Raw genomic sequence first — 25,886 nt, forward strand, 5'->3', positions numbered from 1 at the left:
AGAAAGCAGAGGCAAAAGGGGGGCACAATCCAAAAAAATAAAAGGAAAAAAAAAATAAAAATAAATGTATTACAAAAAATGTGCATGGAACCTACCATCAATGACGAGGAAAAAAAAATAACAAAAAAAAAAAAAACAATTTTAAGACCCCCGAAAAAGAGAGCATACCCCTAACGTATGTGCAATCGTATATCTATTATAAGTGTATTACTTTATGGTTTGTGCCTTTGTCCATATATATTGCATATAATGGAAAAAATAAAATAAAAAAAAATGCCCCTCTCCACTTTCCTGTTCCGTCCCCTCCTCTCCCCTCCAAAAGAAGACGCTTAGAGAAACAAGTGTTACAGTAAACCCCTTTTCCATTGCAAGAACAGACAGAGAGAATGTCAGTGAATGTATTTCTCACCCGGCAATGGTGGGCCAATGTGCTGAAAAATGTGCTTTATGAATAAGGCTATGAACACGGTTATAAAGTTTCAAAATGTAACTTTTGAAGTGAATAACGTCAAAATGCAGAACTTTCTCTACCTGTTCCAGAAAACAAATTTTTGCACAAGTTATTTTTTAAGTGTGTGATTTACTTACGTAGATTCCTGTCTGAATGCAAGATTCAGCCCCAGTGCACTCTATAGTGATCTCTGGCATACACCCAAGCAATCCTTCAACTTTCTGAGCTGTCTGCTCAGGAGTCTCATTGGTGACTTGAAGAAGAAAATCTGCTCCCACTTCTTTGGCTTTTTCCAGCCGTGATGGAGATAAATCTAACGGAAAATAAACTTTTCAATGAATATGAAGGCAAGAATCTGAGTACATGTGACCCATCTTAATCAAAAATTAAAAAAACTCAAACTCAAAAACTAGAAAAAAGTTAAAAGATTCACATGAGCAGGGAAATATGACAAAACAATACAAAAGTCACCCAGCACATTTTACAGCTGGTCAGGAAAAATATTTACTCAAGTTAATAATTTTATTGCATATATTTGTAAATACCATGTAAAGCTGTACTGTCATTTCAAGACACATCTAGAAAGTGTGGTCCCCAACTCAAAACTATTCCAAATGTACAAAAGGGGGGGGGGGGATTGGGACTTTAGATGAGGCACAAAAAGTAACCGGATGTTGAAAAGTCATTTAACAACCATAGACATGACATAATGTAGCCAAAATAGGGACTGCAGTTCTACAGGCAGTTCTGTAGAAAGCATGATATGGAACATTGAACATACAATAACCCCAATAACAGAAAAGGTCAAGGGGAAAGGAGCAAAAAAGGGGGACAATGGGAGGCGAAATGTTCATCCCCCTACTCACTTGAGGACTCGACATGTCACAGCAGAATAACGAGAACTTCCTTGTCCTGGTGGGGAGTGGTGGTTGTGCTCTGTCCTGGGGGCCCTTCCCGCCTCAGCTCCCGGTGGAGACATTTGTGATACTCCTTGGCTTCAGAGTATTCTGCTGTGACATGTCGAGTCCTCAAGTGAGTAGGGGGATGAACATTCCCCCTCCCATGGTCCCCCCCTTTTTTGCTCCTTTCCCCTTGACCTTTTCTGTTATTGGGGTTATTATATGTTCAATGTTCTATATCATTCTTTCTACAGAACTGTCATACGCATCAGCTCCTGATGAGGTCGTACTTATCCCCTAAAACGCGTAAGGCTTACAAAGATGAATACCCTAATTACTATATCTGTGAGGACATTCATTCCTTGTTAATATTTTATTTGAATTTGTACATGGAGTAACATCGGCAACAGTACCACATATCTTTCTATGATTCATGTTTACCCTTTGTTGTACCTGAGTTTATGTAACTACAACCTATGCTGCAATTGCTATTTTGGCTACATTATGTGAGGTCTATGGTTGTTAAATAAATGACTTTGCTACATTTGGTTCCTTTTTGTGCCTCATCTAAAGTCCCAAACCCCCCCTCCTTTGTACCGAATATACGGATGGAGGCGCCCCTTTTGCTTCATTTAAAGTCCCAACTTTCCTTTTTTTATCCCAAATTATGGGGCATCTGTATATAGCAATGCATAACTTGAGAGAATGCTTACCTAGAGCTCCTAGTATTCTAAACCAGACACTCCTCCCAGAAACCCTACATGTTCTTAAAGTGGAGCTCCACTCAAAAGGGGAAGTTCCACTTTAAGGCCTCCTTGCCAGCTCCTGTTTGTGAAATGGAGCTTTTGGGGAGATGGGGGGTAGCAGGTACCAGATTTTGACAGGTACCTGCACCCACTTCCGTTTTAATCGCCTTAGGCGATCGGAAGTACTCCTTCCCCCCTCCCTCCCGAAGTCTTCTGGGACACATGACAGGTCCCAGAAGACTTCGGGACCAGTCGTAGAGCACAGCGCCACTTGCGTATGAGCAGTGGGCACCTGGCTGTGAAGCCGCAAGCTGTCACAGCCGGGTGCCCATAGTAAAGATGCCGGCACTGGCGAGGGAGGACACAGGCAGAACATGACTGGGGTGAGCACATGGCTGGATCATGGGACAGGTGAGTGGCTGTTTATTAAAAGTCAGCAGCTACAGTTTTTGTAGCTGCTGACTTTTAATTTTCACTTCAGAGACTGGGGCTCTGCTTTAAACATTTATTTTCTCCACACCAGTCAAAATATTGCAACTTTGGCAGGGCAACTTTTGTGAGCAGCAACAGCACAAAAAACTCTTCATACATTACTGTGCAATGCAATAAATCTTTCCTGGTATGTGTACAGGGGATTAAATGTACAGATCGAGGCACAGTTTAAAGGTATATTTTACGTATTTTTAATGAATTCATACATGAATTAAACATTTTATGGAATCTAGACCCTTGAAAACAGAAAAGGCTATTAATATGAGAGTGAAAAAGTATTTTGAACATATAAACTTAAATAATTCACAGGCTGAGACAAATAGCCTTCCATTTGGCTTAAAGGATAAGTTCACCTTTCGTAACATGTTACACTTATATTAAGGGTGCAACATGTAACATATTACGAACGGACCGGCCCCTGATTCTCCAATCTGACAGCTAGCAGGGATCTTATCCCCATCCCTCCCACTAGCTGTCACATTTTTTTTTTTTTTTTTTTAAACGTGGCCAAGCAGGCTGGGTGACTCATTCACAGTATCCTGTGAATAGATAACTACAAGGTCCAGCAGCCTTTGCAGCTGTCGGCTTGTAGTTTTCAATTTACTACCACAGCGATGTGGAGAGCCATGGTAGTTCATTCTCTCTTCCTGTCAGATTGTATCTGCTTGCCCATACGGGATGTACGGGAACACAGATACACTGGCAGATCTGCTGGAGATCTGATCGCTGGTGCAATGCTTTACAGGCTCCAAAAAAAAAATTCACGTTTATTTATTATTTTTTTCCAAAAAGTTAACTTATCCTTTAAATCTCCAAATTGTTGGTGCTTTTTATGAGTAAATTGAGTGACTGATTGAAAAGACTATGTATGGAGGAACTTTTAGAGTTTACTCTGAAACAGTATCTTGGCTGTCTAAGTGTGTAATGGATATACAAAACATTTATTAAAATGTAAACTGCAATACTGTGCTAATAAGTCAAAAACAAATAAGGAGTTTTTTTAATGACAAGTATGCAGATTATTTACGTACAGTATTTACTCAATGAGGAAATGCATCTCACTAAAATACATGTATAAACATGACCAATACAGCAATAAAAATGATACTGGTTTTCTGTATTTCTAAACTGCTATGAAATTAGCCTGTTTGACCTCAGTGGAGAGCAATAGTGCTATTGCCTGTGTTGTACAATTTCACACACTGCTGTAATCATTTATTTAATGGTCCATAAAATACGTCATTTACAGAAAGGCAAAGTTCACATTTCTATTGTTAAACATAATGAGAGCAGACATAATCAGTAAACACTGAGGAGGAGGAAAGGAATCTTTGTGCTTCAAAAGAATGGGACTTTTTGGATGCCTTTACACACACAATATGCATCAAAAGGTGTGTTATATATATATATATATATATATATATATACATATATACACACACACACACACATACACACACACACACAGACAGTGCTCAGCAAAAAAATAATGAGTGCACCCCTTTTGAAAAGTGAAAAGAACAAAAGAACAATTTACAAAATTTTAACAAAACTGAGTTTTATAGAACATTTGTTTAGTTCATTACATGAAAGTAAGGTAAATAATATAACTTACATTACAAAATCTTCAGTTTTACTCAAATTAGGTGATGCAAAATTGAATACACCCTACAACAAAATCTACTCCATCTAGAATTTTGTATGACCTCCATGATTTGTAAGGACAGCACCAAGTCTTCTAGGCATGGAATGAACAAGTTGGCGATATATTGCAACATCTATCTTCTTCCATTCTTTAACCACTTCCAGACCGCCGCACACCGATGTACGTCCAAACTTCGACGGTGGATATCGTTGTTACGGCAGCAGCTAGCTATCATAACCCCGATATCCTCGTTTTCGCCGGCTTTCTGATAAAAGTGGTCCCTGCGGTGGATTCGCCGCGAGATCATTTTTATCGGTGGCGGGAGAGGGGTCCCCCCTCCCGCAGCGATCCGGTGTCCTCCGCCGCTTACCGGAGCCATTGGTAGCGGCGGAGGCGATCGCGTCCTACTCCGTGCTGTGCCTGGAGACGAGTGAGGCTAAGATGGTGCCCACTCGTCTCCATGACACTGCTGGGCGGAAGCGACGTCAAAACGTCACTTTCGCCCACGCCTCTTAAGTTTCGACGTAAAGATTTGAAACATGCTCCAAATCTAAAGTCCGTCAGATTTTCATCAGAAACAGTCCGCTGAAGGTCCGATGAAGCCCACACACAGTCGGATTGTCCACCAGATTCGGTCCATTGGACCAGTCCGGTCGAAAAGTCCGCTTGTGTGTACAGGGCATAAGAGTTTAATCGGGGTGTATTTATATTTGCAACATGGTCTTGAATGAATTTGTTAGGAAAAATACTTTTTTGTAATTGATTGCAACCAACAAATCTTGGTTGTGTAATGGAAATTTGTAAGTTCTGTATATAATTGTATTGTATTTTGTATGTATTGCACTCTGCCCTCACTGTGCACACGGCACTAATAATGTTTTCAGTAAATGTTTACATTCTTTCGAGTCCTGATTAGAATTAGCCTGCCTATGTAACGCCCCTTGTTACCATAAATGTACAATTGTAATATTAATGTGATACCTACGTAATCATGTGCATAAAAACCTTCAATTGCGTCATAATAAAGCAGAACAGTAATTTGGAAAGATGCTGAGCGTATCTTTTGTGTCTGTTCCCTACTGCAGTAGTTATTATTAATTTGGAACCACTAATCAATATGAGGATAGGGGTTGCCTATCATCAATTTAACCGAGTCAGCATGGCGAGCCAGCCAGGAGGGGATTCCAGGTGACCCTGAGTATCCGAAACGAGGAGCTTGAGACGATCCAGGAATTTCTGATAATCAGCCGGCTGAGGTAAGCCTTTTGCTTACATTTGAGTTATCAGACTTCCTTGATCGGTAAGGCATTTTTGGGACAAAGGGTACCTATTTTACTCCCCTTAATCGAACTGTATTGATTGGTGGTTATATGTTATGTTGTCCCTGTCTATTGTCCATTGGAGTGTTATAGATAAGAAAGGGAAGAATAGTGCTGTTCACAGGTATATGTAGTCAATCTGCTAGATAAAGTAGTTTAGAGGCAAGAGGGTATAGGCACACGTAGAGAAGAGAGAGAAGACTGGCCAGTCATTATGGGCATTGAATTAAGTAAGGGAATGAAGGGTAAAAGACCCTCAAAAATGCCCAGTGCAAGAGGAGCGCTATATATGAACCGAAGGTGTGGTTCCGCCTATACTGAGCCCCTAGATTAATGGTTAAAGTTGACAGTGATCCACATTGGGTAACTGGGTTACCAAGGTCCACAGGGACTAAGAATCATGCAGAGTAAACAGCTAGAGAAACAGCTATCTATGTGAGCAGGATGGATGAAGGGTGACATTAACACTAGACAGAAAGGGACATTTTCATGTTAAGTTGTGGGATGAATTTGGGATCAGGCACTACAACTAGTAAAAGTCAGAAACAGAGAAATGAGAGGTAAAACAGAATACCTTATATGTTCTCAGAGAGGGAAGATGGGATGAGCACTGTGGCTCCCCATCTGATCATAGAATCATAGAAGCTAGATATAAAAGTTATTTAAACAAAATAAGGAAAGCAGAATTTAGGCAGGGAAATATTAAAGAGTTAAAAGAAAGTGAGAGAATGATATGCATGTGTTGTGTACAAATGGGAAAAATGTAAGCGATTTTAGAGAGATATTGGTGTATGTGTGAATGCTGGGACCTTTAGTTCTATTGCTTGTGTGTGTCATGTACGCAGATGTGACCCCCTCCTTTGTGCTCTCCTGAAAGAATGTCCCTGAGAGGTCAGTGATAAGCTGGAAGGACACCATGCCAATTTCTGTTTTTTAGACAAAACATTTATAACAAAATGTGCCGGGTTAACGAATCTAATGGTAAACAATGTGATCACAATTATTTTGAATCTGTTTTCCAAACATGGTAAAATGAAGGTTACATTTAACCGTGTATTACACAAATTGAATATCCTTTGATAGTGGAAACAGTGCATTTAAAAAAGGGAAATTAAGTAAAATTAAGTAATAATGAGTATTAATTTCTAATATGAGTTTAACAATTATATAGATATATTGAAACCGGTTTAGACAACCTTTGGTTGGAAATGAAATCCAGGTTATTGGGGAAATTTGTAAAAATGGGATTAGTTTAGATTAAGATAACAATTTTGTAATTTTACATTTATACAATAAGCCCTTATTGAGAGAAAAAAAGATTAAGATGAGGTTGTTATTTTGAATAAAGCTGCCATAATATTTAACAAAGCCAAGATGGATGGGATACATAAGAAGTTTTTCTACAAAAATGATATTGTAAGGTTTTTGATGAAAACTTGATGTGCGGTCCATGATGTAAGAGTAATAATAAATAAAATTTAAATATAACAGTCCCATCACATCAAGTCCACACACCCTGTTAGGATAGATGCCACCTGCAGCCAGTTGTTTTATAGTTTTTGATGCTTTCTGGTCCATCATACAGATTGGTCCTTTTGTTTTTATTTATTTTTATTTTTGAAATCCAAAGCAGAATGTGTGGATTGTGAAATGATGTGCCCCTTTTTCTTGTAAGTACAGTGGTATAAGCAGAAGAATATTTTGGATTTATGGGCATCTCTCCATGACCGCAGGGTATTGTTATCATTTATTATAATATTGCCAGGAAAAAGTTGTCTTTTGAAACATGAAACTGGAGTTCTTACACAAATAGTGTGATAGAAAACAAGACATTGTAATATATTTATGCAAGCTGGACCCAGTAATGAAGGGTTCACCCCGATATATCAGAGCTGCAGCTTTTATGCAAAGGTGCTATTAGACAAAGTTAGATATTGTTTTGGTCAATGGTCCGACATTCTGTGCAGCAAATTTACAGCTAACTAAATGTTTGTCTAATGAAAGGTTTAAAATATGAGTTTGTTTATGTACAAATCTAACAATGACAAATGCGTACATTTATTCAAAAGAAAGGAAGACACATGTGTTAAATTGATGGTGTAGGAATCAGCTGCTGTGAGCCCAGTGCAGGACACACTCCCTGAAGACCCAGATATTTAATTTTTTGTAGATTTGAGTATGCAGTTTATCACCCAGAAGGATACTCTGTATTCAAAGTCATTGGATCCTTTTTGCCCAGCTCAAGAAGCAGAGCTCCATGTTTTAGCAAAGCCTGTGAGCTATAAAAAGAATGTATCTTTATATAGATAGTCGAGATATAGAGTGCTTTTGGTTCCATTTGAAGGGCCAGAAGTTTGTTTTTACTTCGGCAGGTAAACCAACCAAGCATGCCAAGTTAATTTGATCGGCTGTTTTCAGCCTTCCAGGTTCTTGCTGAGGTAGCCATATTAACTTTCACACATGGAAGCAGACCAGGCGACTAAGGATGCTGCATTTACAGCCCCGGACACTTGATGGGTCTGTGCAACTCACAGATTCCACCCTAGTTCTGGCCCAGTATAGCTGGGATTAATAATTCAACTTTAAGGACCCCAGAACGAGAAGAACAAGTGGTCCACAGGGGGCAACTTCTTATGAAACAGGACTTTGGAAAAGGTGATCATTTATGTCTGCCAGCCACTCTTTTCCCTTCAGCTTGACACATGGACCGTGTCATCAGTCACAAGCAGTTATGGCTGCCTTAGTAAATGAGCATGGGATAGAGCCAGGGTTCACCACAGTTGTTTTTATAACATACCACTTCTTGTTTTACCTGTTACCAAAGGTGTTACCAAAAGCTGAACCATCCCTTCCAGAGATTACAAAAAAGATATATCCAGATGTCCAAGTCAGGATCTTACGAGTATGCATTTTGTCTGTATGGACATGTTTCTTGGATGTCCAGTGGCAAATGCTACTGCAAAGGCCACAGTAAAAAGTGTTATCAGAAGTAGTTTGTAAGTACATAGTGCAGAAAGTACAGAGAGTAACAGAGGAAATAATTTTTATAGGAGAGTCCTTACTAGAAGTTTTGAGGTTTTATTTTTGCACCCCCTACTCTCTACAATATAGCGGACAAAGTAAAGTAAGAAACTAGAAAACTTTTGCCTGAATGTTTTCTTAAATTTTATCAGGCCTCTAAGGGGGATATTGGACTCTCTCCCTATGAGATTTGGTTTGGGAGTGTGTTACTCACTTGCTTATATTTTGTCTCAGCAGCTGAAGTCCTCCATTCGGATCTCACGGAGAATGCTGATGATCTTTTAAGGTTTTTTACAAACTCATTTATGTGTTTTCTCCCCAATTCCAGATCCTAAAAGTTTGGAAGGATCTAAAACTAAAGCCAGGTGACTTTTGGATTGTTAAGAGACATTTATATATAAGGAAATGTTTGGAGACTCAATACAGCATCTATTTCATGTACAGTTTTTGCAAAACTTGAAGTAATAGTCACCTGGATCCACACCAGACACTGCAAAAATGACTAAATTAAAGAAATCTCTGAGTTTGATTTGTTTCCCTCTTGTGATCACAGTCTAGGGTACTTTTTGATTCAATTACTTTAATTGTAAGGGATATATATATTTGAAAAATAGTTTAGCCATGTTGAAGTCATATTTGTCTTTTGTACGTCTTCCATTTTATGTAGAATTGTCTGTGTTTACATATGCTGATAAGTCAGCATGCCAACAATTAAGCTAGAAGGCCATTCTGGCCACAGGAGTGTACAGCCAGTACTCTGTAAATATGTCTTATCAATCATTTGTTTTTCACAATGAAACGTCATTTTGTAATGAAAAAGTTGCTCAGCTATTATTTTCTCCACAATGGAGTTTTTTGCCTCTTTGGCCAGGACTACCTCCACCTAAGCGTGTGGAGGTTCCAGGTTAAAGGTGATAGCAGGTATGGTTAGTGATCAAAATATTGATCAAAAGAGGGGAGACTGTAATGGAAATTTGTAAGTTCTGTATATAATTGTATTGTATTTTGTATGTATTGCACTCTGCCCTCACTGTGCACACGGCACTAATAATGTTTTCAGTAAATGTTTACATTCTTTCGAGTCCTGATTAGAATTAGCCTGCCTATGTAACGCCCCTTGTTACCATAAATGTACAATTGTAATATTAATGTGATACCTACGTAATCATGTGCATAAAAACCTTCAATTGCGTCATAATAAAGCAGAACAGTAATTTGGAAAGATGCTGAGCGTATCTTTTGTGTCTGTTCCCTACTGCAGTAGTTATTATTAATTTGGAACCACTAATCAATATGAGGATAGGGGTTGCCTATCATCAATTTAACCGAGTCAGTTGCAATCAATGGCCCACATTTGTGGGAGTATTTTGTAGTATAGCATTCCATAGAAAAGGTTGATTCTGAAAGGAAAGTAAAGGTTATCTGACAAATCTGTTGGGGTGCACTCATTTATACTGAGCACTGTGTAATATATACACACACACACACATACATACATATACACACACGCATACATAACATAACATAACCACACACACAATACTGCACAAAAGTTTTGGGCAGGTATGAAAAAATGCTGTAAATTAGGAGAGCTTTCAAAAAAAGAAGTGTTAATAGTTCATTTTATTAATTACAAAATGAGTAAAAAAAAAGTAAATGTACAAAAGAGAAATCCAAATAAAATCAATATTTAGTGTGACCACCCTTTGCCTTCAAAACAGCATCAATTTTTCACAGTTTTTGAAGGAAATCGGCAGGTAAGTTGTTTCAAACATCTTGGAGAACTAACCAGGGATCTTCTGTGGATGTAGGCTGCCTCAAATCCTTCTGTCTCTTCATGTAATCCCAGACAGGCTCAATGATGTTGAGATCAGGGCTCTGTAGGGGCCAAACCATTGCTTCCAGGATTCCTGGTTCTTTACATTGAAGATAGTTCTTCATGACATTGGCTGTATGTTTGGGGTCGTTGTCCTGCTGCAGAATAAATTTGGGGCAAATCATATGCCTCCCTAATGATATGGTATGCTGGATAAGTATCTGCCTGAATTTCTTGGTATTGAGGACACCATTGACCCTGTCCAAATCTCTAACTCCATTTGCAGAAATGCAGCCCCAAACTTGCAGGGAACCTCCACCAAGCTTCACTGTTGTCTGCAGACATGCATTATTGCATTATTGTACTGCTCTCCAGCCCTTCCCGAACAACCAGCCTCCTGCTACAGCCAAATATTTCACATTTTAGACTTAAACCACTTGAACAGTTACAGGCAGAATTTAAAACAAAATACTTCACACATTGGCAATACAGGCAGCTTCACGACTATATATACTGTCATGCCAACCGAAAACATTTCATGAGACAGATGACCTACTTTGAGCAGCTATGTATTGAGGGAGCTCCTCAATACAAAGCGACATCCCTGATGTATAATTGGTTGCAATCCAATCTAGAGGATACCATTAGCAAACAGAAAAGAGTGGGAACAAGATTTCAAAACTACCTTCACAGATGATCAATGGCTTAATGCTTGCATTCTAGCTCACAAATGCTCTATATGTTCTAGCATCTAGCAGAAACTTTGTATAAAATCATGACAAACTGGTACTTCACCCCAGCCAAGCTACATGCATGGTACCCAGAAACATGTTGGCGTTGTGGCAATGACACAGGAACCATGTTGCACATATAGTGGGAATGCCCGCGTTTACTTTTGGAATAACATCTGTTTGCAGATTTACAGTAGGTGACCGCGATATTGTGTCAATCTCACCGATAACAGTTATCGGTGAGAGTGACACCTGTGAGCCCCGTCGCGGGAACCAGCGCCGAGCTGGCTCACTCATCGGAAAGGAAAAATGTGTTTTATCCTTTCCCAATGAGCGACAAGCATTGCTGTCATGCGTTTGGTATGAATCATGAGGGGGTACCCCACGCCAAATTTTAAATAAAAAACGGCATGGGTTCCCCTCCAAGAGCACACCAGACCCTTAGGTCTGGTTTTCATTTTAAGGAGAACCCCCTACGCCGAAAAAAACTGCGTGGGGGTCCCCCCAAAATCTCTTCCGACTTCGGGGGTCTCTTATGACTCCTCCGCTCTCTCCGGCCTCTTCTCCCGCCCTCCAGTTCTTCTGCCGAGCTCCTCCGCTATCTTCTGCTCTTTTGCCGCTCTTTTGCCAACATTGGCCCGGTCTTCTTTCGTCTTCTCTTCTTCTGATGTTGACACAACGCTCTCTCCCGCTGTAATGCCGTGTGCGCGGTGCACAACGACTTATATAGGCATGGGGCATGGTCACCAGTGATGTCAACTGGTGACCCCGCCCCTTATGACGTCACAGTCCCATCATGCACCGCGCACACGGCATTACAGCGGGAGAGAGCGTCGTGTCAACATCGGAAGAAGAGAAGAGGGAAGAAGACGACGGAGAAGACCGGGCCAATGCTAGCAAAAGAGCGGCAAAAGAGCAGCAGACACGAAGGAGCCCGGCAGAAGAACCGGAGAGCGGGAGAAGAACCGGAGATCGGGAGAAGAGGCCGGAGAGAGCGGAGGAGTTGTAAGAGACCCCCGAAGTCGTAAGAGACCCCCAGGAGCTGCCTAAAAAATTACTTTAAAAACCTGTCTAGTGTGTTTTTATGCGTTTTTTCGGTGTGGGGGTTCCCCTTAAAATCCATACCAGACCTAAGGGCCTGATATGCCCTTGGAGGGGAATTCTTTCTCGCGCTCTCTGCAATAGGAAAATGTGTTTTTCCTATTGCAGCCAGCGCGAGATGTACAGTACCCTGTCGCCGAAAACCAGCGCAATGGGATCGCGCTGGAAACACATTCTCGCGGGCAGGTACTGTATTCCATACCTGAGACAAACTAAAACTTACACCAGAATGCTGTCTACTGAACATATCCAATTATTCCTTACACAAATACAAAAAAATCTATTGTTAGGCATCTGCTGAATGCAGCAAAATCTGTCATTCCCAGATATTGGAAAATGATGCAAGTACCTACAGTGGCAGAATGGCTGCATGCAGTAGACTCAATCAACAAAATGCAAGAGACAATAGCTATTGCTTCAGAAAACACCGAAAAATTCAATAAATTATGGAGGTCATGGTTTCTATTCAAATACTCTTAGGATAAACTACGAAATGGCTGAATAGCTTTGACCTAATATTCAAGACTGTTTATCTTTAGTGATATATGTATAATTAGATATACCCCGATATATGTATATGAGTGAGCTTTGCTCGGACGGACCATACCTAGAACAATAACTAAATTCCACTTATTACTTACAATTTATTGTTTTATTTTCCCTTTTCTTTTTTATGTATTACCATTGCTTCTTATTCTATTTCCGAAACTTTAAAATGTATCTAATACCTGCTTGTGTTCATATTGTATAACAGTTTATCTTTTTGCACTTGATACGTGAACGATATTAAGGTCACAATGGACAATATCAAAAGTGAAAAATCACTTTGATCCTAGCGCTCAAATGGATACAGAGAGTTTAACGCACTTATAGCTGCCGTTATAATCTAAAAACTAAGTTAAAAATAAATGTATACTTTCTTAAAACACAAAAGTATTAACAGCGCTTATGATGAATATTCATTCATGCTAATGATTCATCATTAAGTGCTATATCCATCCTATATTCAACATTAAACTCATATGTTATTCCACTCTACCAGTCCTCCTAGCAGCTGTGACATAAATCAATGGGAAATGTTCGTTCATATACAGGTTTAGCACCAATGCAGGTGCAAGAATAGAATTAAAATATAACAGTTAAAAATCAAATGAGATTCAAAAGAATAGTAAGCAGTTCCAGGTGTTCAAGATCGAATAAAAAAGTGCAGCGTGCTGGATAAGCATCAGAAAGTGATAAGTCCCATGTTTGAGTGAGATGACGATAGCGGGAGAAGGCTCCTGTACTGAATCTTATGTACTGTCCTGAGGTTGATATAGAATGATACACCTCCACCGTATCACCTCATGGTCAGCCCCTTTTGTATAACTGCTTACCAGAAGGATGGATTTAGTACAGCCTGTAATCTCCTCTATTACAATGATTCGCTCTGGAACAGCAGCTGATCGCACTTCGTCATACGCTGGAAAATCACTTAACACCATGGCATCATGTAAAACAATAGGGGAGGCTCTCCATAGTGTGATAATGTTTATTGCAAAAGTGTCCCCCCAATACAGAAATATGCTTACAGTATTCCAAGTTAAAAACAGCCCGTCACATCATTCACGTCTGCTCACCGCTGGTCGGAGTGCTGGCGTACCGCCCACCTCGATGAGTCCCGGGATGACGCTTGGTGTGTGAAGCTGTAGGGTCGTAGGGTCGCAGGGTCGCAGGGTCGCAGGGTCACGTTCTGACGCGTTTCATCATTACGTCTTCAGAGGGCATGGCCACGCAACACGACTCTACGCTTTAAATGGTAACAAAGGTGGGTTTAATCGGAATCGTCATCACGAGCATCATCGATTGGATTACCGCCCCTTTGTTGATGGTCAGGAGCTGAAGCGCAGCATACCATCCATCCACAATGGTTCTTTCTCTATCCACAGTAGTCAGTTACACTTCTGTAAACCCTTATCAATTTTATATATATATATATTTATTGTCAGTATCGTATACAAAATTACAAGTATTAATAAAGAGCAATAGAACAATGGCAGATTCACGCTGTTTCCTACATAAAACGCTCCCTTCTCACTGTCGGTAATACTAAGTACCCGTGCAGTGTGAGATTACTGTAAAACATTTCTACAATATTAGGATATTATCTTGATAATCACAACCCCTATACAGGAGGGCAACGATAAATGATAATCAGCATGAGGATAATAACAATCACTGAATGTTATTAAACAACTATTTTCCAGCATGCTGAGCAGTTGCCATGGGATCTGGATCCAGATACCACATGGGAGTACTTAAACAAAAAACAACAAAAGTGCTATTAGTTCATATTCAAAAGTTATTAAAAAGGACTAGATTAAATAACCACAATAATAACAGAGTGAAATATAAAATCATATAAACTTTCTAGCTATATGAGGTTTAAAAATTAAATTTCAAATGGATTTTTTTAATGTACCCTTTGGGTATCCCCCCTATTCCTATTTACAGGAATGGGTCCAATCTAGATAACTATTCCTATTTAGACGCAACCACCCTCTAATCATAATTGTTTAAAATATATGTGGACCCGCAATATTATTCCTAGTATTATGGATAATTTAAATGTAGTCTCCCAACAGATCCTCATGGGATACTGAATCTATCAATCACTATTGGTCCTGTTGGTAGTCACTAGGTATTTGAACATTAAGCTATTTGTGCAATGTATCCACTCTAATAGGGCGTACACACGGTCGGACTTTGTTCGGACATTCCGACAACAAAATCCTAGGATTTTTTCCGACGGATGTTGGCTCAAACTTGTTTTGCCTACACACGGTCGCACAAAGTTGTCAGAATTTCCGATCGCCAACCACGCGGTCACGTACACCACGAGACTAGAAAAGGCCGGTTCAGAACCAAGTGCGGCACCCTTTGGGCTCCTTTTGCTAATCTCGTGTTAGTAAAAGTTTGATGAGAGACGATTCGTGCTTTTTCAGACTCGTGGCTTTCAGATCGTTTTCTGACGTTCAGTTTGTGCTTGTGGGTTTGTATCTGCTCTTCAGTGCGTGCAGCAAGTTCCGCGTGACTTTAGGTAGTCATTGTATTCTTGTTCGTTCGTTACTGGTTTTCAGGTCGCTCTTCACAGGCCTTGCTGTTCTTCAGTGCGTTCTGTTACTTCGTTCTGAGCAGCCGACCGTTTTCTAGCCATGTTTCGTATGCGTACTCCTCGTAGAGTTCGTGCTGTGCGGGGGCTTGGTGTTGGGGTCCTGACCTTGACACAAGTCCAGTCCATGAACAGGGTGGGGAGGAGTTCATGGACCAAGAATTGGTTGCTTCAGCGTGACCAGTTCTCTCATATGCCTTTGCTCCGTGAGATCCGTTTCTCAGGATGACGGACCCCGTGTTTCACCGTTTGTTGGCTTCGCTGACCCCCTATATTAGCAGGCAGGATACCTGCATGAGGCAAGCCATCACTCTGGAGCAGAGGTTGGTCGCTACCTTGCGGTATTTGGCCACAGGGAGAAGCCTGCAGGACTTGAAGTTCTCGACAGGCATCTCCCCCCAGGCTCTGGGATCATTATCCCAGAGACCTGTTCTGCCATCATCCAGGTCCTGCAGAAGGAATATATGAAGGTAAGATTTTTATCCTTTAATATCACATTTTATTGTATTGAATGTTTGATAATATATTGTATTTCTTTCTTCATTCCCTAATTACCATGCTTGTAATATGCTGTGAATGTCCCCTTTGTTCTCATGCTGCTGGATTTTTATGTAATTATTATTTTAGGTCCTTCATACATATTTGCCCTTCAATAACCTCCCCAGCATGGTGTCTCCTGCCCTATATTCACCTCATGTAGTCACTTAACAATGTATTTTATCAGCTCCATAGTAGTGCTTTACCCCAAATACCCCCTAAAATGTTTGGAAATGTTATTTTAGCTTTAAATTCAGGCAGAGTGCCATAGGCTTTTTTTTGTGGTGTCCCCAAATAATTTTTAGTAACCCTCCCTCCCCCAACTGCTAAGTCAGCTGATCCCAATTCTCTATCCTCAATCATCTATCTGCTGACTTTGCCAAACCCATACACACTATACCCACCTCTTTACTGGTCAGATTTATGGATGAATTCCCCAAAGCATGTAGTGCAAGGGCCTGCCTGTATACTTTCCAATGGTACTGTTTAAAGTTTTTGTATCCTATTATTATCTTGATAGGTAATAGCAGAATATCCAAATGTCCTCAAATGTGTACAATGCGTATTTATATCTTTGTATTATGACACTTCTTACCTGTCCAGTGGGCTGCCAATAGTGTAACTAAGGAGGGGCTGTTCCAAGTAATACACATTATTTAGGCATTCATCTCTCAATGAAGTGAAGAGGGTTACCTGTCCAAGATTTCCACACACCCCCTATAATGTTAGAAATGGTCCATGAGAGGGGGGGGCGAGGGGGAATATGATAGGTGTACCTTATACTTTGGCGTTGTTAAATTCCCCTTAATGAATGCTATCTGGAGGTTGCCCCATAATGTTTGTGTATAATCTGCTTGCCATGTTTCAGAGTAAAAATAGTAATGTTTATTGTTTTTTCCTCAACAGTTTCCTTCCACGCCACAGGAATGGCAGACTGTGGCCTCCCACTTTGCCCAGCGGTGGGACTTTCCTAACTGCGGAGGGGCAATTGATGGGAAACACGTCCACATCGTCCCACCACCCAACTCGGGGTCGTACTATTATAATTACAAGGGGTTTAATAGTATAGTGATGTTGGCGGTGGTGTCGACTAATTACGACTTCTTGTATGTGGACGTGGGGAAGAATGGCCGGATGTCCGATGGTGGAGTCATTGCCCAGACGGAGTTTTACAGGCATCTCCAGAATGGCAGCTTGGACTTGCCAGCTCCAGAGGACAATGTGGAAGGACTCCCATTCGTGTTCGTTGCTGATGAAGCGTTTGCGCTGGGGGACCACCTGATGCGGCCATTCCCAATGAGGACCCTCACCCCGGAACAGAGGGTTTTTAATTACCGGCTGGCCAGAGCCCGAAGAGTGGTGGAGAACACATTTGGAATCCTGGCCAGCCGGTTCCGCCTATTTATGACACCCATCCATATGGCGGAGTATAAACTGAACCATAAAACACTTGCGTGCTGTGTTCTCCATAACTTTTTAAGGAAACATTCGGCCAACTATGCTGGCTCAGTTGGGCCTGAGGCCGGAATGATACATCAAACCACACTGACGGCGCTTGAAAGCGGCCGTCCTGGCTTGCCCTCCCTGAGTGCCCGTGATGTCCGGTTACAATACCAGGAGTTCTTTGCGGGTAGGGGGCCATCAATATGCCAGACAATCTGTGAAGCCTTTTTATAATAAAAAAAAAAATAAATAAATCTTTGTGGACATTTACTGCTTGTGTTTGTTTTAGCTGACCCTGACAGAAATGTTTGGAGTGCAGAAAATGGCGTGATTGTGTAACCTTATAAAAAGCACTGTTGGCTGTTATTTACTAAATGCAAAAACACATTTCACTACAAGTGCACTTGCAACTGCACTGAAACTGCACTTGTAGTGCAAAGTGGATTTGCCCTTAGGAAATAACCCCCATTTTCTCATAAAACAGCAATTACATCACCCCAAAAGTGTTGTAGCGTTGAGACAATAATCCACACATTCTTGATTAACAATCTTTTTAATACCTACACAATCACATGTGCATTTACCAAAGGTTTTTCACACAAACCAACATGTTTGTTGTATACCAATTTTTGTGGTGGCATTATCCAAAATCAAAATGTCCATTTTATAGAAAACAGGCCTGTGTAAAACCAACAAGAAAGACACAAATCTTGATCTTACAAAGTTCACATTTGGTAGAACTTGAAGGCAATATCAGACATGAGTATTTAGGAACTGTGTTTGATATTGCGTTCAGATGGGGGAAAATCACCCCAGGAAAAGCCAAATTTGGAAAATGCACACAAATTTCCCAATGTCAACATGTGCTACCTGCCATCACGGGGGATCAAGGGATGTGTTTTGGGGGAGCAAGCCCTTCCTCACCGCTACTTTATTATTGAGGAAGGGGCTGCACCCCCAAAACGTGTCCATTGATCTTCCGTGATGGCAGATAGCACATGTTGACACACTGTGTGCATCCTCCAAATTTGGCTTTGGGAAAAATCACAAAAACATTTAGCACATTGTAGCACACAAAAGAAGAAAGTGATTTGGAGGGGTTTTAAACTCGCCCCAAAACATCAATGATGTTTTTATATTTTGGAATAACATCATTGATGTTTTGCTTGATGATTTCCAATTGTAAATTACACCCCATGATCTCCCCGATCAGGATCTGGGCACTTTCGGATGTGAAAGGATCTTCATCCACAACCTCACGATCACCTAAAAAGAGAGGAACCCCAAAATAAATTTGGTTTCAAAAAAATGCCGCCATCCATCTCTTATCTGAGCCTTTGGTTGCAGACACTCACCTGTTATGGTGACTAGTTCCACCACGTCTTCTTCCTCCTGCTCAGCTTGTGTTGGGGGGGATTTCCCCTTCTTCCAGAGGGGGGGGCTCTGGTCTCCTCAGATGAGGGATGTCCTCCGAGTCTTTTCTCCCCTATGTGAAACAAAATGGTATAATTAGCACACAGATATTTAATGTCAGAACTATAAATAGGAAACATTGCTTGGAAGTGGGGTACAATTGTCAATTTTAGCAGAGTTCCAAGTTGTAATTTTTTGAATGCCCTTTGTCAACCTGCAATACTTTACCTGTTTAGTGTGAGCTTCACAGATGAAGACCCCCCCTATAGTATACACTGGAGCACCTGTGTGGCTCCCCTAATAAAAATGGCGTTTTTGTGTCCCACACTAGTGCTCCAGTGTCCAGATGTGAAAACAGCTGCTCAGTGTCCTCTCCTTACACAGAATCCAGTTTGCATTTCATTCTAGTAACAAAGCCATCTACACAACCCAATTCTTTGAAGACAAGTATAGGGCGTCAAAATGGTGGCCAAATGCATATGGGCTAAACAATGGTATTTTATATTTGGAACGAAAAATGTTTGATCCGTACGAATAATGTGCCCATGAACATGAAAGTTGCCATTTTAAACTGTACAACAGTTCCTAAAAGCACATGGAGCAGCACGAACGTAATAAACACAAAAAGAATAGGAACACAGCACAACTACTTACTTTTTTGCAGCACTCTCCGGATCTTTCTGTACTGCTCATGTTCTCGTAACTTCAGGTCCGTCCACCGCTTCCTGAGCTGATCTTTCGATCGTCGTACCCCGAATTTCCGGTGCAGACTCCTGACCACTTTCGCCATGATCTTGGCCTTTCGGACATTAGGGTTGGGGTAAGGCCCATACTTTCCATCATAGTCGGCCTTCTTCAGGATGTCCACCATCTCCAAAATCTCCCCAAAGGACATATTTGAGTCCTTAAATCTCCTTCTGGATCAGGACGTTTCAGGCTCCGGCCTTTCCTCCTCCTCCTCGTTGCTACAATTAGCACGCACCTGCTGTCTATCCGCCATGTGCTCTTCCCCCACTGCGCCGAACAAAAAGGGGCGGGGAATAGACTAGAAAGAACGTCAGGGGCGGGCGGAGTTATACGTATGCGCAGTGTGTATAAAGCGTAACACACGTGCGTCTTATGTACGATCTGTGAGCGGAGGAAGGAGCATCGGAGATGCCGATCGTGATAACGAAGGTAAGATCTAAACTTGGGCCTATACTGCTTCGAAATGGAAGCCTATATTGTAACAAGATTAGGGGAGTTTGGCCTTACATTAGGGTTTGTCTTGTGTTGTGTCTTGCAGAGAAAATGGATTGGTTCAACGACCACAATTTCCTGCCCCTGTTCATAGACAAGTACAGGGAGCTGCCCTGTCTGTGGCAAGTGAGACACCCCCACTATAACCTCAAACAGAAGAGGCAGGCAGCGCTGGAGAAACTGCTGGAGTTGGTGAAGCCGGTGGTCCCCACAGCAACCATCCCTTATTTAAAAACTAAAATTGGTGGCCTGAGGAGCACTTATCTAAGGGAGCTCAAGAAGGTCACAGATTCCCAGAGATCCAGGGCTGCAGCAGATGACGTTTATGTCCCCAGGCTCTGGTACTACGAGAGACTGCGATTTCTGTCAGACCACACTGAAGTCAGGGAATCCCTCTCCACTCTTCCTTCCACTCTTCCTTCCACCCCAGCTGAGGCTTCCGATGTCCAACCTGGGCCTTCCAGCCAGGAAGAAGTGGAGGAGCCCAGCTGGAGTCAGGTATAGCATTCTTCTACAGATTTCTGGTCAATAAATAAATGATGTTTACTAGATGTTATTATTGATCACTAATTGCTGATAGAAAAAAGTGTTTTACATATCAATAGACAGTAGTGGGCACCCAAAATTGGGACAAGAATGAAAAATGCTGGGCTCAGAATGATAGTCTGTTATATTTGTTAACATTCAATTTGCAGCAGTCAGGAGGTGAAAACTGTGTGTGATTGATGACTAAAAATCTCAAACTATGTCCCTTTTTCATACACAGGAAGACCTCAGCCAGGAGGAGGTTGTGGAATGTGGCAGTCATTAGGAGGCGGGGATTAGTGGCAGCCAGGAGGAGGCGGGGCTAAGTGTCAGCCAGGAGAAGCCTGGGACCAGTCGCAGCCTGACTGAGTCTCAGGTCCCTCCCCTCCGCCTGCCACATAAACGAGCCAGGAAGACGACTCCGAGTCCCGTGCAGGATTCAGCGTACAGGCTGATCCAGGAGGCTTCTGCGTCCCTCAGAGCCTTCCCCACTCCTGAAGAGGCCTTTGCCTGCATGGCTGCCACCAAATTGCAGGGCATGCAGGAGGGCCAACTCAGGCTCTCTGAGGACCTTATTTATAAAGTCCTATGTAAGGGGGTGAGTGGGGAACTAACACCCAAGACGGATGTCATTGAGATGGACGATCCTCCTCCTGCTGCCACAACTCCACTACCAGAGCCACCACGTGGAAGGAGGCGTGGAAAGAAGACCAAAGAGTGATGGCCCTGGGTTCAGTCTGGTCTGACAGAAGCTGCAGTCTCTCGTATGACCACAGCCTGGGGACATAGATGTCATCTGCTGCTTTCCGGATCTCTGGGACTTCTGGACCACACTGCCCTCCCTTATAAGGACTCCTCAGGCCACCAATTTTGCTTTTAAATAATTGATGTCTGCCCTGGGGGTCCAAGGCTTCACCCGCTTCTGCAGTTTCTCCAGCGTTGCCTCCCTCTTTGTTTAGTTGTGAGCCCTTAATAAATTTTTTGGGGAAATTCTACTCTCCTGTGTGTGTTTTCATCCAAAAAGGACAGTTTGTTGGTGAGGATTCAGGTACATTTCTAACATAAAATATGAAATTAACAAGAGACAACAACACCAAACAATCTCCTACAGATTAAATAGAACAACATATCAATGGTGTTGTGGGAACTTGTCACAAAAAACACACTCAAACATTTTCGGGAGTACAAATCAAAATCGCAAAAATAAAAAAAATAAAATAGAAACACAAAAAAAGAATCTACATTAAAGCCAAAAAATATATAAAAAATATACAAAAATATGTTGTCAGATGTGAGAAATCAAAATATATTGAGGGAATCCCCATAAATAGTAACGAAAGAAGTTTGTGAGAAGTGTGTGTGAATATGAGCAGCAAAACTACTTAATTCTTGTCACATTATAAAGAAGGAGAGAGTGCGCTGTATTAAACCATTTTGAACATTGCAGCGTGACGAAAGTGCTGTATCCATTGCGAACGCTAAGTTTACCAGAATGAGCTGTCCCGTCTCGGAATCTCTTCTGAGCATGCGTGGCACTTTGTGCGTCGGAACAGGCCACACACGGTCGGAATTGACGCGATCGGATTTTGTTGTCGGAAAATTTTATCTCCTGCTGTCCAACTTTGTGTGTCGGAAAATCCGATGGAAAATGTCCGATGGAGCCCACACACGGTCGGAATTTCCGACTACACGCTCCGATCGGACATTTTCCATCGGAAAATCCGACCGTGTGTACGGGGCATAAGACTGTATGTTATATGAATAAGTGTGTCTATAGAAGTAGAGGGATAGCATATTGTACAGGAGGTTCATCAAAACCTTGCACTAATTGTAAAGAATGCTACAATAATTCAGCCTATTCGGGGTTAGAACGTATGGTGACTGGAAATGTCTACATGGGCATGGGGGATAAACCCTCAATAATATCTGATACTTCTTACAGTGATTAAAAGGGAATTAGACTATTATCAATAATTGCTTATAAAGCAATTAAAATCCAATTCAATATTGAGTCCATTGGGACTGAGTGTGTTGGTGAGATATATCCATTGAGATTCTCGATGGGAAATTTCTCTCACCATGTTCGCACCTCTCCAGTTCGGATGAATTTTGTCTATACCCCAGAATTTTAGGCCTTTCGGGTTTCTGTCATGTTTTTGTCTGAAGTGTAGAGACACACTATGTTCTTTGTAGCCTATTGAGATATTGTAAATGTGTTCGGAGACTCTTTTACCTAGTGTTCTTTTCGTTCGCCCTATATACTTGAGACCGCACGGACATTCTACACCACGTGCGTGGACATGCATGTGATAAACTCTTTTATTTGAAACAGTTTCCCATTCGCTGTTGATGTAAAAGAAGTCATACCCCTCAAATGGGTAGTGACTTGCTGACATGCCTTGCACTTCCTCCAGGCATAGAAGCCCGCTCGATTGCAAAACATTTTGATTTTGCTAGGGGGGTCAAGTACTTTTTTAATCACCTGATCTCCAAAAGTACTAGTTTTCCTATAAATAAAAAGGTGGGTTCATTGACAAGACATTCCCCAATATCTTATCCATGCATAAGATGTTCCAATGTTTTTTAATGATTTGTTCTATTTCACGATATTGTTTGTGATAGCCGCTTATAAAACCCCATTCACGTTTGGGGTCTTGTGGTTTAGCTGCGGGGACTAAGTAAGAGTCTTGTGTGGACTTACCCACTTCTTTGATCGTCTTTTCCAAAAGATGCGGTTTATATCTTTTTTCAACAAATCGTATTTTTATAATCTCTGCTTGAGTCGCATAGTCACTATCAAAAGGTGCAATTGCGGCGTATGCAAGTGAATTGCCCCTTAGGGATATTACGTAACCATCGTGGGTGGTGTCCACTTTGTATAGGGATGTAGCTATTATGATCCGTACTCTTAAAGAATGCTTTTGTGTACAGTTGATGTTCCCCTTTCATTATGGTGACATCTAAATAGCGGATGTGTTCTTGGCTCCAATTGAACTCCAATTTGATATTGTTTGTGTTGCTACTTAGCCAGTGGGAGTATTCCTGTAGTAAGGATGGATATAGCACTTAATGATGAATCATTAGCATGAATGAATATTCATCATAAGCGCTGTTAATACTTTTGTGTTTTAAGAAAGTATACATTTATTTTATACTAAGGTCACGCATTGCGTCAGGGAGGTTGGTGACCTTGGTCATACCCTATGTATGATATGCAAAACTGTTCTTGTGCATGATTGTTATGTCTCAATAAAATTCTTATTGAAACTCATATTTTGACTCATCGGTCCAGAGCACCTGCTGCCATTTTTCTGCACTCCAGTTCCTATATTTTCATGCATAGCTGAGTTGTTTAGCCTTGTTTTCACATCAGAGGTATGGCTTTTTGGCTGCAATTCTTCCATGAAGACCACTTCTGGCCAGACTTCTCCAGACAGTAGATGGGTGCTTTACATCTTCCAGTTTTGAAGGAAAGTAAGCATGATGTGTCTTATCTTGCTGTTGCAGTAAAACTACCTTGTGTTAGCCATTGTCATTAACAACTATCTCTAGTGAAGAAAGAAAAAAAATTGAGTCCTGGAAGTGTTGATTTGCCCCCCACAGAGCCCTGATGTCAATATCATCGAGTCTGTCTGGGATTACATGAAGAGACAGAAGGATATGAGGCAGCCTACATCCACAGAAGATCTGTGGTTAGCTCTCCAAGATGTTTGGAACAGCCTACTGACCGAAAATCATGTGAACATTCAGCGCAGTCACACTACAAGTATCAATATGATCACAAACCGATAAATGATTCTAGATGCTGTTAAACATGATGTACATAGATGTACCGCAAATCATAAAATAAACAATTTGAAAAAAAAATTGTCCCTATAATTCTGTGCTCCCAGTATTGTCCTAGTCCTCATGGTGTTGACCCCAACATAATATCAAGGTCACAACAAGCATTTGCCATCCATTCCCAGGCAGCATCCCCTCCGCTCCACCAAAGCGCTCCCCCTCTGGCAGCACCTTTTTCTCAAGCAGAAGTTACATGTAATACAGAATCGGACTAATGCACAGTACTGTATATATTTAAAATATAGTAACAAGACTGACCTATGTCACAGTGTCAAGAGGGTTAGCTGTCACCCAGGGTTCTCCCCCATGCAGATTAAATGGCTCTGGGGTGTTTCTTTAGGGGAGAAAATGGCATTTCAGTTTTCCCCAGAATTGGCAAGGGTTATGGAATCCAGAGGCTTTACAGAGTATGGGGAGTGATGAAGCCTCCAGTTCCATGGTCAGAAACCAGCATTCTCACTGTGCAGGGGTGTACAGAATTTTAGTATGGGTGCTGACTATATCTCAGGGTTCCACTTTGCTAAAAAAAACATTGTGCTGCCAGGCAGCAGCCGATGCATGGACACACAAGGGGTGTGAGTCCAGCTGCTGTCTCCATCCTCATTGGATAGATTAATGGCAGCAGGAGCCATTAGCTCCCACTGCTGTCAATCAAATCCAGTGACACGAAAGTGGGGGGCGTGGCCAAGTCCTGCTGTCTGTGTCAATGGACACAGCAGCCAGACTCGTGAGCGCCCGCACGGGTGCCCCCTTGGAAAGCGGCTCTCTGTGGGGGCACCCCAGAAGAGGAGGATCGGGGTTGGTCTGTGCAAATCCCTTGCACAGAGCAGGTAAGTATAACATGTTTGTTATTTGAAAAAAAACCTTTACAATCACTTTAAAGAGGAGTTGTTTTTTTCTGAAAATTAAAAGTCAGCAGCTTCAAAAACTGTAGCTGCTGACTTTTAATATACAGACACTTACCTGTACCAGGATCCAGCACTGTACTCACCCCCGAGGGCATGGGCACTGTCTTCAGTCCTCTGCACCAGCATCTTAACTGCGAGCACCCAAATGGGACAGCTTGCGGTTTCACAGCTGGGTGCCCACTGCACATGAAGAAGACTGAGGGGAAGGAGAACTTCCGCTCAAATTGCCTAGGCGATATGAGTGGGACTGTTAGCGGGGGACCAGGTACCTGCCCCCCCAAGAAAAAGGCAAACCTCAAAGAGGAGTGGGAGAGGAGACCTTAAAGTGGAATTCCAGTCAAAGATGAAAATCTCCCACAGATTTCCATGCTTTCTGAGATTCAAATCTGTATTATCCACTTTTTAGTTTCTTGAATGGTTGATTAGATACATCTATCTAATTAAGCCATTCAAAACCCCTCCTCTCCTGTACCGACAACTTTGATGTGTTCGTCACTTCTGTATTCCATTGTCAGTGCCAATAATGCCAGCCAACCAGCTCTGCTCTCTCTCACTCCCCCCTCCCATTTCTTCTTCTTGTGATGAATGCATGTCACATGCTCTATC

At 41.6% G+C, this 25,886-nt stretch overlaps 1 protein-coding gene across 1 annotated transcript in view; it reads right to left on the reverse strand.

Moving 5' to 3' along the window:
* The window catches only part of SORD (sorbitol dehydrogenase), a 114,322-nt gene that overhangs the window by 17,371 nt on the left and 71,065 nt on the right, over nucleotides 1–25,886 (reverse strand). Inside the window, exon 8 of the mRNA XM_073618903.1 lies at nucleotides 589–764. Coding sequence (XP_073475004.1) covers nucleotides 589–764 — 176 coding nt within the window. The remainder of the gene's footprint in view (nucleotides 1–588; nucleotides 765–25,886) is intronic.

This window comes from Aquarana catesbeiana, linkage group LG03, assembly GCF_042186555.1.
Source record: "Aquarana catesbeiana isolate 2022-GZ linkage group LG03, ASM4218655v1, whole genome shotgun sequence".
In the NCBI taxonomy this organism is placed as follows: domain Eukaryota; kingdom Metazoa; phylum Chordata; class Amphibia; order Anura; family Ranidae; genus Aquarana; species Aquarana catesbeiana.